This window comes from Strigops habroptila, chromosome 12 (genome assembly GCF_004027225.2).
Source record: "Strigops habroptila isolate Jane chromosome 12, bStrHab1.2.pri, whole genome shotgun sequence".
Classification (NCBI taxonomy): Eukaryota; Metazoa; Chordata; class Aves; order Psittaciformes; family Psittacidae; genus Strigops; species Strigops habroptila.
In genome coordinates, this window is record NC_044288.2 from 8,395,586 (window position 1) to 8,413,673 (window position 18,088).

Genomic DNA, 18,088 nt, shown 5'->3' on the forward strand with positions numbered 1-18,088 from the left:
CGGCGGCAGCAATGCTGCTCCTCCATCCAGCTCGCCGTGGTTGGGTTTCCCCGGCGATGGGAGGCTCAGCCCCAGCGCCAGCGCCCGCCCCGGCGCCTGCCCAGAGCTCCCGACGGGCAGGTGGATGCGATCGAGCTCCGCCGCCCGCTCCCCGGCAGCCACATCCCCCCCCTTCCCTATCGGTCCCGCCGCCGGGAGGCAGCTCTGCATCATCATCATCACCATCAGCATCACCATCATCACCGAGGGTTGATCCCTGTTCTCCCCTCGCCCGACACAGCGGAGCCGCAGCCGGGAGGACGCGGAGCCGGGGGTAGGTGCCGGGGAGGGAAAGGGGGGAGCTGCCGGTACCCCCGCGGGGACCGGGATGGGCTGAGGGGGGACGGGGATGGGGCAAGGGTTCAGCCCCCCCGAACCGCGCAAGTGGCTGCAGCCCCCGGAGAGAGGAGGGGACCCAGAACGGAACATCCGTTCAAATCGTGACCTCAGAATCACGGCAAATTAACCCAAGAAGCCTGGATCAGGATGAAAATTGAAATATAAAATACTTCATACGATAAAATACTTCATAAAGTATTTCATAAAATACTTTTGCGATTTGTTTTTGAATCGCAAAACACGGTATTTGGATCATTTAAAAAATAGGAAATCTGTTGAAGTGACGCAGCACTATGAAATGGTTCATTTCTGATGCAAAATGGTTCATTTTTGATGAAAAAAAAAAAAAAAGTATTTCCTTAAATATCCAAAACAACCTCCTTGGGCCCGCTCCAGCCAGATACCGTGGAACTACTGAAAAATATCTTTTGACTTGCATAAGATTTTGTAAATTCAGATCTTATGAGGAGTAATTGTGCGTAGCCAACCTCTGCTCCCTCTGGCCTTTTCCTGCCCAAGCGCTGGGCATCGCCTCCTCCTCCTCCTGCAGCCGCAGCTCCCCAGCTGTCCTGGGGACCCAGGGACAGCGTTTGGGGTGGGTGGTCTCGGTCAGGGGTGCCCAAGCCAGCAGGGAGGGTCAGGATCCAAGCTGGGAAATGCTGGTGGGGAGGTAAGCAGAAAATGGGTAAAAGCAGTGGTTGGATAAGGTAGGATGGAAGCAAAGCGGGTTCAGATTAATTTTGTGTGACTTGGCTGATTTCCTGACCGAACACCAGCGACACCCTGGCTCAGCACCCCGCTTTGGGCATGTGCCCCATGCCTTGGCCATGGGCTTCAGAGGCTGAGCACTGCTTGTAGCTGCCATGCGGGTGGCTCATTGAAGGTGCCTCGGGGTTCATCCCCAGCCCTGCCTGCTGCTCAGAGGTACCAGTACCCCCCAGCTCACCCCACCAGCCTCGTCAGCATCCCTTGGGATGGCTGCCACAGCTGTCCCGGTGGGACATCACCTCATCACCCCAGTGCAGGGTTTGCTCCTTGCTCCCGAGCACCCAGCATCACCCCACTGGCTCCTGGACGCAGTGCACTGGGTGGGAGACGGGGTGCTGGCAGCAGTAACGGGGAGCCTGGGCACCTCTCAGCCCTGCAGAAATCGCCTTTGAGCGTGAGGCGTACGGGAAGATCTGCACAAACAGGGTCTAAAGTTTAATGGGTTCCTAAGGGCAGGACTGGGCTCAGTGGTGATAAGGCAGCACAATGTCCAATTGTTCTCCCTGCAATGCCGGGTCAGGCCCCACTTCCTCCGGCCGCTCCAAGCACTCAGGATGCGCAGGAACACGCACTTTGGATTAGGGCTGGGGAGAGTTCGGGTCCACCGAGGTCTCAGCCAGACCCAGAGCCTTGCAAGCCCTTTGGATAAACTTTCCTTCCCAGCTCCACCCCAGCCCAGGGGATAGACTTTCCCTCCCAGGCTCCCCAAATGACTTTGGCCTTCCTCCCACTCCTGAGACCTTGATCTTCCTCCCAACCAAGGCAGCTCGTCATGCAGCTGGCTACAGCTCCTGCCATTTTATTCCCCATCAGCTGCATGGCTCAGCTCCTGCCCGCTGCTCCTCAAGCCGAAGCCCTGCAGTGCTCAGGACCCCTGTCCCTCAGCACAGGGGTGATGGTGGCAATGACAAGGACCTGTCTGCTCTGTGTCTGCTTTATCAGGGTCTTCCCCTTTGCTAAATGGCACAAACAAGCAAAGATGCTTGGGGAGGTGGCAGAGGGTGGCAGGGACATGTGGCGTGGTGGGCAGCAGGGACATGTCAGGCTCAGCACCTGAACCCACCCAGCAATTAGAGCTTGCAGCAATTTGCCTTTATATTTGGCATCTTCGGCTTGGCTCAGATAGCAGTTAACAGCTCAGAGCATAGTTGTAATGAGGAGTTAGGGCGAAGGCAGAAGGCCCATAAGGATAATAGCTGTGGTGGGTTTATTTTAGTCTCTTTCCTCTTATTTCAATGTGCTTCCAATGATGCGCTCATACAACAGACCCGCACCAGAACGTCCAGCACCTACTTAAACACTTGTTTCCTCCTTTGATGCCAAGTCAGAAATTAAACAATAACAGAACTCAGCACTTAGGAAGGACCTTGATGATTCTCGCACAGTAAAACCCCCAAACTGCACCTCAGCACCCTCTCCTCGGCTCCGCACACCACGGGACAGAGGGTTAGTTCTTACTCACTGTGTCCGGCTCTGGCCAGTCCTGGCTCTTTCCTTTGAGTCTTATTTGTCTGTAAATATTTGTCTCAACTTGCCAAACGCGTCAGGGCACAGGCTGGGGGTGCCGGGTGGTTTTCCTCTGCACAGGACACACAGACTCTTCTTGTGCTGTTTGCTGTGTAGCTCTGGGAGAAGAGCAGTGTCTGCTGGGAGGTGGCTCTGCCTCCGAGCCCTGCCTGTGCGGACCAGGCGGTTCATAGGTGCTGGGCCAGAGCCCATCCATTTTCCAGCACTTGGCAAAGGCTTTGAAGACCGGCGGTGCACATATCCCGGGGGGCAGCTGTAATGTCCCATATCCCAAATCCCAATGTGACCTGCACACACCTCTTTAAGAGGCAGATAAACTATGCTTTGGGTTGGGTTTGGTTTTTTTCACGTAAAAAACAGTGGGCTGGCACACACTGGTACAATTCAGGTAACCTTTCCTAATCGTATCATAGAATCATGGAATAGTTAAGGTTGGAAGGGACCTTACAGTTCACCCAGTTCCAACCTCTGCCACGGGCAGGGACACCTTCCACTAGAGCAGGTTGCTCCAAGCCCCTGTGTCCAACCTGGCCTTGAACACTGCCAGGGATGGGGCAGCCACAGCTTCTCTGGGCACCCTGTGCCAGCGCCTCAGCACCCTCACAGGGAAGAGCTTCTGCCTCAGAGCTCATCTCAATCTCCCCTCTGGCAGGTTAAAGCCATTCCCCTTGTCCTGTCCCTGCAGGTCCTTATAAAAATTCCTCTCTCCAGATTTCTTGTAGGAATACACATTCTCGCAGAAGACCAAATCTCTTGAGCCTCTGATCCTCGCAGGCTCCCTGGACCTGCCACTTCCCAAATGCTGGTGCCGCTTTCAGGTGCAACCACCACCCACAGCCAGTGCAAACCTCTCCTGGGGTGCCAGCGATGGCAGAGCCAGGGACTCGTGTCTGGGGAGGGGACAATTGTCTCACCCTCCAGGAGCTGCAGAGCACAAGCGGTTCCATCAGTGGAGCATGGCATGAAGGAGCCACATCCCTGCCCGCTGCCGCAGGGTGAATGGGCTGAGGAGATAAATGCATGAGGGCATACACATAATACAGAAAGTCCTGTTAGTTTTTGGCTTCTGCTTAGCAGGAAATAAGATTATCTAATGAGATCTGCTGCCTCTCGGCGCCTGGCTCCATTTCATGTGCAATCCATCAGGAGAGGCCGTGGGAGCGGGGAAGAGCTGCAGGGAGGCACAGGCAGGGCAGCTCCCATCAGAGGGGTGGTGTCAGCCTCACCCTGTGTTGTTTAAACATCAGTTTGGGGTAACTGCAAGGTGACCCCCGAAAATACATCTGCCAGGTTGGACACAGGGGTTTGGAGCAACCTGCTTTAGTGGAAGGTGTCCCTGCCCGTGGCAGGGGTTGGAACTGGATGAGCTTTAAGGTCCCTTCCAACACAAACCAGGCTGGGATTCTGTGATTCGCAGAAAGCTCCATCACAGCTGAACCCGGGTACGAGGCATCGTCCCCTTGAACCCAGCGGCAGTGACTCGTGGTGGGGTGTTTTTAGAAACCCCGTGTGCATTCTCTGCCGGTGCAGATATCAGTGATTCTCATTTGGGCTGGAGGCCTGCCTGGGTTTGTCTTTGAAACCGCTCACAATAGAAACCTCTTTGCAGAAGAATTTGTTGAAAACCAGTTCAGCAAGAGAGGGACAATGGCTTTGTCATGGAAGCTCTGCCCCGGTGTGTTGTGTGGCATTTGTGAATGCAGTAATCCTCCCTCTCCCCCATTTGTGAGACAAGAGATGCCTGACTCAGTATTTCTCAGCAATAGCAGTTACTATTTTGTGCCTTGTTTTCAGCACCAACGTCTGTTGGTTTAATGCTGTTGGAGAACAAAAGCAGACGCTGAGGCCTTCAGAGCAGTTGCAGAAGCGATCACTGACATGCAGGTGTCATGTACTCCACATGCTGTAACATGTTTAATGCAGCAGGGTGGCACTGCAGGGTGGCACTGCCCTCCCCAGGGACTGGGCTCACCTCCATGCCTGGGTCAGAGGCAGCAATGCACTTCAGCCAGGGGAGCAGGAGGAGGGTGCGCAGCACCCAGTGTCTGAAGGCAGCAAAGCTCTGGCCACCACAAACCCATCATTTCTTTCTGAAACCTTGTTCCCACACTAAGGAAAGCAGCATAACAAAAATGCTCCATTTTCCCAGCTGCTAAACGTGGCAGATGAAAGCTAACACAGGCCCTCAGAGAGTGCCATGGTTAATATTTACAAATTCCTTTCAAGAATAGCTAATACACAGTCACTGCTAAATATTATTCTATTAACCCCAGCACAGCATCTTAGCACACATCCATGGTCCAGCCTAAAGACCAACCTCTGTTTTAATCAGGTAACAAAACCCACTCTTTTGGGTCTTCACTAACTCAAAAGTGGATTCAGAAAAGCCCCTTTTTCCCTTTGGTTTGTGCTTTCCCAAGTCCTCAGCCCGACTCTTCCCAGGATGAGACAGAGGCGCTTTAAGAGGAATGAAATCACCCCTGAAAACTGCATCCTCAAGAGTGGTGCCAGCAGAGAAAGAGAGATAAAGATGAGAGGAGAGCAGAGGGGAAAAACAGCGATTAAAGTGATCTGGTGACCAAAATAACACTGCACACAGCGTCACTTGCTGACGTGGAAAAGGCAGCTATTCCAGAAAGCTGGAAATCTGAGGAGCATAGAAGGAATCCATCAAATAGAGTGAGAGAGCCTGCAGCTCCCTGCGGCCGCAGGGCACTGCTCCACTGCCCAGTGCTGGGCTTTAAAGCACAGGGCAGTAATTATGGTCACTGGGCAATTACCCTCCTCCTCCTCTGAGCCCAGGTGTATAAACTGCCACCGCTCACCCCTGCGGGTTTGGCAGCAGAGTAGCAATCCCTTCTGGCTGGAAAAACCAGGCAAAGCACCTCTGACCTGCTGCCTCGCACAGCCCCTGCAGCTGCAGAGCCCCTAACAGGGTGCCTGCTGTCTGCGTATCCCCTTACTAGGGGGTGTACCCCTTGCATACCCCTTATTGGGGTGCCTGCTGCCTGTGTACCCCATCACCAGGGTGCATAACCTGCATCCCAAACCTGCTCCTGTGCCCAGGGAAAACACATGGAGCAAGGGGGCTGCCCAGGGATGGACCAAGCAGACATCTCCTAGGCAGCATTTCCAAGCCTGATGCATCCCAGCCTGACAGCTAACCCTGAGGACAAAGATTAGAAAAGAGACAAGAAAAGGGCTTTCCAGCCAGAGTGTTTTGCAGGCTCCTCACCACTGACTCACAGGGTGACATCCAAACCCCTTTTGTCCCCTTCAGACTCATTTCTGGAGTGGTGTTGTCCCGTCCGAGTCATCCTCCCAAAGATTTGCACTTTGCCCACAGCGGTCTAGACACACGGTCCATAAATGACTCATGACTTTGTGCTCATAAGCTCTGTCCTTGCTTCTGGCTCTTAATTTAGATCCGTGCTTCAATAGCCGAGATCTGGGCATCAGCCTTGACCTCGGATCTTTGCTTCCCACGTCTCTGCAGCCAGTGAATGTGCCTGTCCCACCTGCAGACGAGCCCGGCCAGCACTTACCCGTGCAGGGACCTTATTTCTGCAGAAAGCCTGAGCTCACAGCAGCACTGCCCAGAGCAGCTCTCACCGCTGCCCTTTGCAAGCCACCAGGGACTATGGCTGGGCAGCTTCTCCTCCAGCGATGTCCACAGGCATCCCCAGGGATGCTCAGGGACAAGCTCCTGGTGCCCAGCGCTGCCGAGCTCACACATCCTCCTCCCCTACCCATGTACTGACAGGGTGGCAGGGCCAGGCACGATCTCCTCCTGTGCCACATCAGGGCCCTTCCCTGCATCCTGCAGGGATCAACCACCCCAAGGTGGATCCCCGTGCAAGGTGCACAGTCACCCTTATGGCACGGCTCCCACCCAGCATCCCCAGCCCAGGGTCTGCAGGCAGCTTGCCCAGCCTGCAAGCCAACCTTCAGGGCAGAGACCCCCTCACTTGCTCAGGGTGCCCCGAATCACACCCCGAGCCTGTCTGATCAGGGCTCAGGCCACACAACAAGAGCAGGAGCCCTGAGAGAGTCATTCCCTTGTTTGCTCTCATCCGGCGCTGCCCGGGCGGACAGGAGGGGGAGATCTTTACCGTGACAAGTCCCAGTCTGTGCATCAGCAGATGAACTCCAGATCCAAGCTGTTCGCTTATACAAGGGACACTCTGCACGCCATAAAGCCCCTGAAAACTAAATACTACAACAATCTCCCAGTGTCAGATGACCTGGCTGCTTCCAGCACATCTCCCTGCCACGCAGGGCACCTTCTGCATCCCTGCACCATCCCAGTTGGAGATGGAGCAGCCTGTCCCCTCCGTGCACCAGCCATTCCCTGGCAGCTCCCCGAAGTGCCTTTCACCCACTCTGAGTATGTTTTTCCCCCAAGAGGTCACTCGTTAATTCTCTAACAGCTGCACATCCTCACAGGGCGTGTTTATCTTACACAGAGAATACTACTTGTCTGGGTACATTTTCCACTGGAATTTCCATCTGCCTTTATATCTGAGTTTCAATTGCAGGTCAAATCTTGGACATAGAATACAAGTACCTAACATCAAGTAAAACACCCTCCCTTCCCCTTCCTTAACATTCCCTTTGCTGCAGCATGTTCTAAAAAGCTTCTGACTGATGCAGGGACTTCGCATGCTGATGTTAATGTTTTCCATGTTTATGGAGCATCTCCATCCCAGTGCAATTCATAAGACACTTGTAGCTTGGCTGAATTTTAAATACTGCATAAATGCCCCCGGTATATGCAGCATTCTCCTTTGGAACGTGGCTGGTCTTAGGGCACAAACATCCCCTATTCACAGAGCTACGTGGGCAGGAAAGGGCTGATCCAAACGGCGCTCGCACACAATAACATCTCCCAAAGGCCGGATGCTGCCAGCTGAGCTGGTCAGCAAAGCCCAAGGCACAGCTCCAGCTCCTCTCAGGAGCCCTGGGCACACAGCACCCAGAATGCTGGATACACAGACAGCAGTGCTCCTGGCACTCCGGTTATTCCAGGGCTGTGAGCGGCCCCCATGTCCTGGCACCAGCAGGAATAGCAGTGCTCGCATCTGTGGGAGCCACAAGTTGTCCCAAAGGTTTCTGGTTCAGTTTGGGGTTTTTTCCCCACTTAGATGATCCAGGGCATCTTTCTGCCTCCTATCATCACTAGCATCCTCAGCTGCATCCCTGTGGGGCAGCCTGACCCCAACAGCTTTCCCCAAAACTGGCCGTGGAAACACCAGGAACAACAGTCACCATCCCAGTGGCTGTAACCTGCCCACTCGGGACTGGAAATAACCACTGTGGGTGTCACCTCCATGGAAAGAGCTCTGGAGTGCTCTGCTGCAGCGGCGGAGGTTCACCAGGTACTTCAAATTGCAGCCTTTGCATAAAAACATGCTTATTATGGTGCTTTGCTGTTTACGGAGATGAGAAAGGGCAGCAGCACCTTCCAGAAGCCATCCCCCTGCCTCTGAGGGTGCTGTTATGGAAACAGCAGCAGTGTCCGAGGCAGGGCTCTGTTTTCCTTGGAGCGGTGCAGAAGTGGCTGCCTGCTCCGGCCTGCTGACAGGCAGCCTGTGGTCATGCTGCCTTCTTCATTGATGCCACAGCAAGGACTGAACCAGTACCCAGCTCTTTACAGATGCGGGTGCCTCGGTGTGCCCCATCGGCGACAGGGGGAGCAGAATTGGGGCTCCATCTTCTACCAAGCTCTGGTGTATCCATGTGTAATTCATGCTCCTTTCTAGGCTGGAAATGAGGGAGGGTGACAAGTGGACAGGCTGGTGGCCATGGGCCTCCAGAGCCACCCACTGCCTGGAACTGAGAATTCCCCAATTTCTGCCTAAACGCCATGTGTCATGTCAAAGCAGCGACCTGTCTGGCTCTACAGACAGCAAGAGGTGGCAATGTACAGCTTCTCCTGCTACTTTACTCCACTGGCAACTCATCCACAACTAATTATTCTGGGGGGTTTTGCTGACCCACTCATCTGCACTCACCTAGATCCAGCTTTGAGCTTGCCTTGCTCCAATCTTTCATCTGAACCTCTCCTTGCATGCTCCTCTGCACCGCAGTTTTACACTGGAAGGCATTTTCTCCAGCCCTAAAGTCATGCAGATAAGAAAATTATTATTTATTGAAGGGCTTTCCTGTTAATAACAATTATTATCTCAAGCTTTTGTCGCACTGTTAAGTTATTGAGCAACAGAGTGCACAGGAAAGCACAGCCCAAGCTGTTTACTCAAGCAGCTTGGAGGAAGTAAACCAGGAGTTGCCATCCATAGCTACTAGACACTGAATTTAAAATAAGATATTGAGCAGCAGAATTAAGAACAGAATGCTTCCAGCCAGTTTTTCTTAGAACTGAACAAGACAAGCTCTATAGCCCTTACACAAATATTTCAGAAGGAACATAATTAACTCCCTGCACATTTTCAACATAGAAAAAAATCACTGCTGAGCTTATGGTGAACCCAGAAATCAAGTGATTTTCCTTGGAACAACCAAGAATGAGACTACGCTGGAGGAAGTTTGATTTCTGAGTGATGACATGTCTACTGATGGTTAACCACGAGGATGGATGTGGGGTTTCACTTGGCCTGGAGATGAAACCCTCAATTCCAACATCCTCCGCATCTTTGGGGAAGGACATGGTATAAAGTCTGAACCCAAACTCAAATCCCAGTTTTGAAGCCTGAGCCAAGCCTTGATAGAGCTTGGCCACCCTTCAGAGGGCCAGCTGCAGGAAGTGTTGCATCCGACACCACGCGAAGATTCCTGCTTTTCACTCCTAATTCGAGCCTCATGCCTTGTTACCAACAGCACACTGAGACTGAGCGCGAGAGACCGGCGAGGGCTCATGGCTGGCAGAGGGTGACCGAGAGGAGCAGGGACCAGGCACCTACCTGAAACGGGGCCATCAGCAGGAGGTTATGCTTGGGTGGGACCAGAGGGCTCAGACAGGACATGGTACAACGGGAGAATCAGATCAGCTTCTTGGCATAGGAGCATTGCATACAGTGAAGTTTTGGGGCTAGAATCTGGCATTTGAGCCAGCCACCGGTTTTACTGGGCAGAGCTAGCCTGTGGCAGAGCAGATCCTGCTGCAAGCAGCCCTGTGTTCTCAAAATGCTCCAGGAGACAGCGAGGAAGGAGGAGAGATGGACAAAAGCGCCTGTAACCAGAGCAGGAAAACAAAGCTGTGAGAAGGCTGCCCGTGGCCGGGAGCAGCGCGGCTGGCACTGCTGTCTGTCCATCTGTCCATCCGTCCGTGGGTGTCCAGACAGCCTGGGCGCTCCTGTTATGTGGTCTGGCCTCTTGCCCAGCGTCCTGCTTGGACACTGGCAGTGGGTGGCAGGGGGGGACAGTGATATTTTTCACCCAGCTTAACCTCCCTGTCTGCCAGGAACTGGGTCCTGAGCAGGGTGTGGATGGGGTCCCTGCGGCAGCATCCCCCATGCCTGGGGGGTGCTGAGCAGGAGCCAAGAGGGGAGATGCCACTTCATCCCTCCATCACTGCACTGGGGCACGCCGAGTGCCCCCTTCCCAGGAGGGTTTCTTACATCACTGAACATTTCAACCAACAGCAATGGATTAGTTTTACAGCATCTCTTTCCACTCCCTCCAGATGCTTTTCCTCTGGGAAGCAAAGCACAGGAGAGGTGTGCCCAGCCCTGCACTTAACCACATGCTGCCCAGTGGCAAACACCCAAAACAAGGTACCTGCACCCGGTGCATCATCCCTGGGTCCTCATCCTCCTTGCGTACCAGAGACGAGACCATGAGGATGGTGTCATTAGTGGCACGTATCAGTGGCTGCTTCCAGCCAGCTCAGTGGTCCACACAAGCGAGATGCTGGGAGGCAGCACTGCAGCGGAGCACAGGAGAAAGGACGATGCTTTATATCCGCCTCAGTGTGAGCCTGTGATGGGGAAAGGGCACTTGTAAAAATGGTTATAGCCACATCTCTGCCCTGGCAGCGGGACCCAAGGCCCATGGTCTTTGCTCAGGCCCTCATATCTGGGAAGAGCTGCAGCCTCAGCAGTGAACATTGTGAGCGGTGTCTTAAAATGAAGATGATAATCAGGCAATTGCCTCTACTGCAAAGCCCGAAGGTGTCTCCTGGGTCCAATACATCCTCCTGCCCATCCTTGGCTGAGCTTTTGCCATTCTCCATCCAGTGTGTTCTTTCCATACAGCAGGTCCCACACATCTGGCTTGCACTGTGCACTGGGAGTTAGCGCTTAAATCCCCCACATGAGGCAATGGGATTTGCTGCTGCAGCCAGCGCTGCTCGTGTACGTGTCCGTGGTCTTGGTCTGAACCCAGACAGGACACACAGGGCAAGACGTTCCTGGCAAGACTTCTGCTCCGGGGCTGGACTGACTGCTGGAGCTGGGACTGTCATTAAGTTAATCACCAGACTGCAGAAGCCATGGGTGGGAGGTGGGAGAGGCTGGACGGTAATTAGAAAGTGGATTATCACTTTGTTTTCCTGTCTCCCCATGGATGCCACCGGTTCACTGGGGTGCTGCGCTGGATGTCTCAGTTCGAAGCAGCAGCTTGGGTGCCACAGCCTCAAAGCTGTGCATGGATCACACATGGCTTTGAAGTCCTGCAGGAAGATGAGACAGGAGCTAAGCCAGGGCTGGGATGACATAAAATGGCCAAATCCAGCTTGACCAACCTCATGTCAGAGAATGGTTTGGGCTGATGATGACAGCAGGCATTAGTTAAATTAATCTCTACAGGTTTGGTCACACTTTATACCACATATTTCACTTACAAAGAGTAAAACCTGGCTGGCAACTATTTCATTTAATCATAGTGCTCAAGATAAAATCACCTTGCAACAAACACTGACTAGAAGCAAGCCAATGCATTCCGCTGACAGGCACAAAATGATCTATTACATATTTATCATACACTTAGCCTAATCATTTATTAAGACCTTCTAAGAGGATCCGCAGCCCAAGGAATTCGAGCCGTGCCTTGCACTGACATCCCTTCGGAGGAACGTAGCCCTTGCAGGCTGCCTGCGCTGATGGTGATCCCGGACGCACTGAGACGCAGCTCCTGGAACAAGCAGAGCACAAGGAAACCTTTCGCTGACCTCTAATCCTTTCCTGGGTGAGGAAATCCATCCCACGCAATGGATCCTGAAAACTTAGGATGAATAAAAGCCCTGTTTATCCAAGAGATGTTCACTCTGCATGTTCAGGCTGTTCTCAGATTGCCCCAAAGCCATACCTATCAGCCCACAGAGTGCTTCAGGAACCCCTTTGAGTGGGCAATGGGTAGAGGAAAGCCAGAGCCTGGATTCCTTAAAAATATTCTACCTGTTTAAATAGCGCTTTCCATTCGCACCCGTAGTGCCTGAACTGCCTGGGAAGGGACTGCTTTATCCAGGTGGCTGCAGTCAGGAGTGGGAATGAGCCCACGGGAGGTGATGCTGTCTGCTCACAGCTGAGTCATGTGCCCTGGAAGAAACAGGATTTCTGCTTTAATGGAGAAAACAACACGTTCCCACGTGAAACAACTGGAGCGTTTCCACTGAACTCACAAGGGCCCGGTTCAGGAGACACTGATCTCATTAAGCGAAGTCGGACAAAACCTCAGCAGAGTCCTGGGTGTTGCTGGCTGGAGGCTTCAGCACCATCTTTAGCTGATCATCCAACTGACAGCTGTGATTATCTGCACTCCTCATCGACGCAGCCGCGCTTGTTCTGAAGGGGCGCTTAACAGAGGCCGTGCCGAACACTTCCTTCCAACCCTACGTAAAAGATTGTATCCAAAGCCAAGAACAATTTTAATGCATTTGAGTCGACCCTCTATCCTATCTTAACCCATGGTAGGTGAGATACTTCTGGTTTCCTCCACATAGTAGCCAGGTATTCTACACTTCAGGAAAAAATAGGCTCACCTTAGCTAGTCACCTCCTGGTTTCAGGGCCTGGCTGTGGGACAGAGGCACCATTTGGGCACCGGAGGTTGTGATGAGGCTGTGCTGATGATCCAGTGTGCTCAGCTGTAGGCATCACACCAGGGTCCACCAACCTCTGGTGCAACGGGCTGTCATGAACATGCAACATTCCTGCATTGATCCCAAGAAAACAGAAACCTTGAAGTAAGTGAGGAGGAGTCTAAAGGAAAAGGAGCAGAGAGGAAGCATTGGAGAGATGGACAGGAAAGAAAAACAGGCAGAGACATTTTAGCAACATGATAAAGCTCCCCCCCCCAAGTTGCCAAACTCCCATCAACACTGACTTTATAATGCAAGCAAAGGGGTGAAGCCTGCATTGATGGGAAGGGAAAAGGACCTGACTCCTTTTCCATGGCCTCCAGCGTGCACGGTTAGTTCGGAGCTCACACGGAGCTCGCCTGTTATTGGCAGCACAACCAGCCCTCAATGTTCAGCTCAGATGCTCGCAGGGTTTGGGATCTCACATCAAAGCCGCTGGTTTGGCTGCTGCCGCAGCAGCGGGCGGTGATAAAGCTTGGAACCAAACCCAAACTTCTCAGAATCTCACAGCTCTTCCGGCCCCGTGAGGCTCGTCCCCCCTCGCTGCTGCCGGCAGCACGCACGCTGCAGTGCTCCAGCACCACAGCTCAGCCAGGCCTGGCTGGAGCGGAGAAGTGAGTTAAACCCAAACGTTAAGTCCTTTCTTCTTCAAAAAGCTATTTCTGATCTTTCGGGTTCTGACATCTCCTTCCACAGCCCAGGAGGAAGAGCAGTGCCATGGGCTACCCCTTGCGCCCGTGCACAGAGCAGGGGCCACCCCAGAGCAGATGCCCTGGGTTCAGCTCCCGGTGATGGTGCCATTCATTCCCAATGGTGGTTTTCTCTTAGGGAACACAGCACAGGAAGCTGCAGGAGTGGGAAGAAAGAGGAGAGCCATGAACGCAGCTGGTCTTGGACAAACACTCTCCAACTTGGGCTCCAACTTACTGTTCTAGTGCGACCAGTGGTATCAACTGCTCAGCAGCTGCCATCCCCTCTTACAGCAACCTCTTCTTGGAATATTTTCCTTTCTCCATGGGGCGCCAAATTACCTCTGGAGTGTGGTGTCTCTCAGCTTAGCATCCTGGAGAGAGCTTTCTGTTCTGCTTTGAGCTATTCAATAATTTTGTTGGGCTTCTACCCAAAGAAATAAGGCTCTTTATGTTGTCTTTGGTTCAGGTTCTCTCTCTCATGCTTTTTAGTTCCCATAAAAACTTAACGTGTTCCTGCCAAATGTATAATAGTAGGGCCATGAGTGGTGGTATGTGTAAAGTACCGGCACCACAGTCATAAAAGTATGAGAACAGCAATAGTATTTAGTGAGGAGAGACAATGGGAGTGGAAAATAACGTTCATTCAGCTTCTCTTGTGCAGTCAAAGGCAGCTGGAGAGCACTGAATTCACCCTAAAAATAGCAAGAAAACCTTAAAGGAAATATACGTAAAGGAAGAAGCTATTTCCACTCGAGCTGCTCTGTTGAAGCTATCCACAGATACCCCTGAGTGCACAGACCTTCAGGTAACCAAGGGGAGCATCCCTGCCTGCTCCTTGCTTGTGCTGGCTGACGTGCGAGCTTGGCCAAGATCCTGATCTGAGCTTTGGGATATTTCTTTCTCGCTTCCATCAGGCATCAACCCAGCAGACTTCTGAGCACCTCTTACCCTCAGATAAAGGTTCAAGAAAAGCTTTAGTTCCAGGAAATTACACAATGCCACTGATCTTCGTTAATGCTCTAAAGCACTAAAGCCTTGTGTACCATGTTGAATGATGTGAAGGCTTTCATTCAGTTGAGTCTTGGCAGACAGTTGGCATTAAAAACTGAGCTACTACAAGAAAAGTGTGAACTCTCGATAGAAAAATAAATCTGGGGACAAGACACTCTGAGAAATACCTCATTTCACCTGCCTGAAGACTGTGGTAAAAAAAGATTTTGAAGTTATACTTGGCTGGTCCATCACCTGCTTTGGAAAGCCACCAGGAACCATGAAGCTTGTGAGCTCTTGTGGGTTGCTTCACCACGCTCATCACAAGATACCAGGGCTCCTCTGAGGTGAGAAACTGTGTTGTCACCTGCCAAGAGCACTTCCCAAAAACCCTGTCTGTGTTGAATGGGGGATCTGTGAAACTTCACAACTTCCAAACACACAAAGTCTGAATGCGCCAGCACTGAGATGGACACAGATTTTGTGCAATTGAGGAGCAAGGGCATCAGCAGAGGAGGCTGTAAAACTTGGTTGGACTCCCACGGGAAAAGTGGATCCTTCCGGCTTTGCAAATAGCTCCAGAGCAAAAGCGAGCATTGGGGAGGTGCAGATACAGGGAGGGACTGGTCTAGGGACACTTTATAGACCTAGATAAGAACCCAAACAGCTGCCAGCACAAGCCAGCATATAGCTGAGGAAGCGCTGGGCCGATAAAGAAACACTTGGTAGGCGCTGGTCCAGCAAATGTGACTTGCCAAACAAGATCAAAATGGTTCTGGAGAAAGGGCAGTGGGGAAAAGTTTAAAACCATTTGTCTGTGTATATTGACTCTGAGCTCAGCTGTTTTAGCATGATTTAATACCTCCATCTGCAGCAAACCCTGGGGTGACGGTCAGGAGGAAAGAGAAGCTGTTGTGGACCAACAGCTATCAGAAGGAACTGAGACTGGGATGGCAGGGGATATTTTTTCTCTTTATGGCTGTTTTCCTCTCCTAGGAAATCTCTCTGTTCTGATAGAGACCCCAAGGGGACACGTCTGGGAGTAAAGGATGAAGCCTATGTCCTAACCACAGTGTCTTTATTTGCAAGGTTTCAGCTTTTAACAACCCAGCTTGCACATTCTTATCTTCCACAGGCTTTGGGGAATTTGGGGAAATGCAGCTGCACTTGCAAATTTCAATACTTAAGAGTTTGCAACCAATATTTAGAGATCGTATGTATATATACTTGTGTATATTGCAAAGATCTGTAATCCTTCATATCTCCCAGGTCACTTTAAGTACCACAGCAAATCGACGTGGTATAATACTAGCTCCATCCTAATATACCAGTAGCACAACTCAGTGGCAAAGATGCATTTTTACAATCTATAAATATATATAAATTGTGACTGTATTCTATTTCCCATAATATAGTTATGGGAATACATGACAAAGTCATTTCCCACATCTAGATTTGTACTGTGCCTTGTCTTTTTCTGTTCCTAAATTCACTTCTCCATAAGCACTATGGAAATTTGTATATGGAAGACAGCATATTCATGGGAGATTTTAAATGTAGTTTCTAGGCTAGAATCCACCAGATAAATTTGAATATACCTGGAATACATGCGGGATTCTGGTCCCCTGCCACGGCACCTCCCGATCCCAAGGCTGCAGTGGTAGTTCTCGCCCTCTGACATTCACAGCATCTTTCTCTTACTGGTCTGATGATAACTTCAGGTTTTGGCAGAGCATCTGCTTAAACATGGATCATGACCACAAAGTGTACTGCACTTTCAGAACAATCTCCATGTGCTTCCCAGGCCCCGCGGAGAGCTCAGGAGCCCCGTGGGAAGCAGCACTTCCAAGACAGTGCCTGTGGCTCCTGAGCAGCTGGTAGTGCCCCGTGCCCAGTTACACCCTCTGCACCAGCAAGAGCTCTGCCTTTCCCTTTTAACCACCCTTATTGAGACCCAAGGGCGCACAAACATGGTATAATCTAGACTCATACTTCTTTTTTGCCATATACAATTGATCAGTGTATGGGCACATCTCCTGTTTACTGCCCAGGCAGTGAAAGCCTCCTGCTGCCTGTCATCTCCCACAATATCTAACATTTGTTATGATCTTCAGCATGTGTGTGCCCTGGCCAGGTGAGATGCAGTGTGCCAAGATATGAAGTAATATTTGCTATCTGGCATGCAGTGCGTGTTGCAATACCTAGTCATAATCATGTTTGAAAGCTATAATAGCGGAGGGAGTTATTAACCTGGGCTCCCTTCCTGCCTCTTGTGGCTTTCAATCAGACACTGGGTGTTTTTCAAACTTCTTTTTTCAGTGTATAATTTTAGTCTGTACGTCAATAGAAAGCAGAAAGAAAACAGAATTTACGATGATAAAATTAAAAGGACAGAGTCCTGCCGCCCAGTGAGGAGACAAACCCCGCACCCCTCCCACGCTGGAGGAGCATCACCTTTGGGCTGTGTCACCGGCAGAGCCATCACCCACCGTGTGATTCACCTGCCCTGAGCCATCTTGGGTACCAGATGGGACCCCCGGGCTCCTTCCCCTCCCTTTAAAAGCCTGGCAGCAGCCGCAGTGTGTGCCAAGCACTCGGTGCCACCGGCCCTGCTGAACCCCCTCACTCTTTTGCAGCCCAGTGGCAGGGAGAGGCTGAGCGATGGCCGAAGGGGAGATCACCACCTTCACCGCCCTGACCGAGAAGTTCAACCTTCCCCCGGGGAACTACAAGAAGCCCAAACTCCTGTACTGCAGCAACGGCGGCCACTTCCTGCGCATCCTCCCAGATGGCAAAGTGGATGGGACCAGGGACCGGAGCGACCAGCACAGTAAGCAAAACGTGACGGGGCTTCTTGGTGCTCCTCCTTGCTCCTATGATTTTATCAGCCAGGAAGGGGGGAGCTGGGGAAGACGGGCTCTGTACCAAGCTCTACTTACTCCTGGTGCCAACATGCCTTCCAGGAGTCAGCACACGCACCAAACACACCCATAGCCCCGACAGGCATGGTATGTGTGCTATTTCCCATCTGCAGGAGTATTAAATCTGAAACTGGCCATCAGCAGAATCGCAGGCAGGCAGACTGCACGGGACCAAAGTGCTAATTGCGTGGCTGGCAGCTGGAAGGAAAGGCTTAGGAGCAGTCTCACATCCTACACACAGCCATCACATAGTTCTATGGTATCTTTGCATTTGCTCTGTATGTTTTTATGTGTGCCTCTGTGTCACAAAGATTTAATGGGCCGTCCACAGCCAGTTTCCTCTTGCTCATCCCTATTTCCAGTAGTTGGAGATGCCAGCAGCTCCAGCCCATGGGACACTGGGGACCTGCTGCTGCCATGAACTGCCCATGCAGATGCCAACACTTGTTCTACCATTCGCACGTGGAGCATATTCATTCTCCACAACTAGCATCAAAGTTTATCCTTGGAAGCTGCAGGACTCACTTGCCAAAAGCTGCTGGTTTTGTAAATGCTTCTATAAAGTGCTGCACACTGATAAAGGGCAAACCTTAACATAAAAAATTAATAACATGACAAGGGGGAATGGCTTTAAGCTGCCAGAGGGGAGATTGAGATGAGCTCTGAGGCAGAAGCTCTTCCCTGGGAGGGTGCTGAGGCGCTGGCACAGGGTGCCCAGAGAAGCTGTGGCTGCCCCATCCCTGGCAGTGTTCAAGGCCAGGTTGGACACAGGGGCTT

The 18,088-nt window shown here is 51.8% G+C and overlaps 1 protein-coding gene and 2 long non-coding RNA genes across 5 annotated transcripts in view; 2 read left to right on the forward strand and 1 right to left on the reverse strand.

Annotated features, from left to right (window-relative positions):
- The window catches only part of LOC115615724, a 37,314-nt gene that overhangs the window by 2,761 nt on the left and 16,465 nt on the right, over positions 1-18,088 (reverse strand). Inside the window, exons 4-7 of the long non-coding RNA XR_003994130.1 lie at positions 12,611-12,829; positions 12,027-12,460; positions 10,411-11,763; positions 8,688-8,791 (exon numbers count right to left, since the gene is read on the reverse strand). This is a non-coding gene — a long non-coding RNA (uncharacterized LOC115615724). The remainder of the gene's footprint in view (positions 1-8,687; positions 8,792-10,410; positions 11,764-12,026; positions 12,461-12,610; positions 12,830-18,088) is intronic.
- Positions 1-18,088, forward strand: part of FGF1 (fibroblast growth factor 1) — a 21,991-nt gene continuing 3,903 nt past the window's right edge. Inside the window, exons 1-2 of one of the 3 annotated variants that reach the window (XM_030504222.1) lie at positions 1-313; positions 17,027-17,220. In XM_030504222.1, coding sequence (XP_030360082.1) covers positions 17,052-17,220 — 169 coding nt within the window. In that variant the 5' untranslated portion in view covers positions 1-313; positions 17,027-17,051. Of the gene's footprint in view, positions 314-16,497; positions 17,221-18,088 lie in introns of those variants that run through there. The other 2 variants (XM_030504220.1, XM_030504221.1) reach the window with 2 other exon arrangements.
- LOC115615725 overlaps positions 15,556-18,088 on the forward strand; it is a 23,097-nt gene continuing 20,564 nt past the window's right edge. The window contains exon 1 of the long non-coding RNA XR_003994131.1: positions 15,556-15,946. This is a non-coding gene — a long non-coding RNA (uncharacterized LOC115615725). The remainder of the gene's footprint in view (positions 15,947-18,088) is intronic.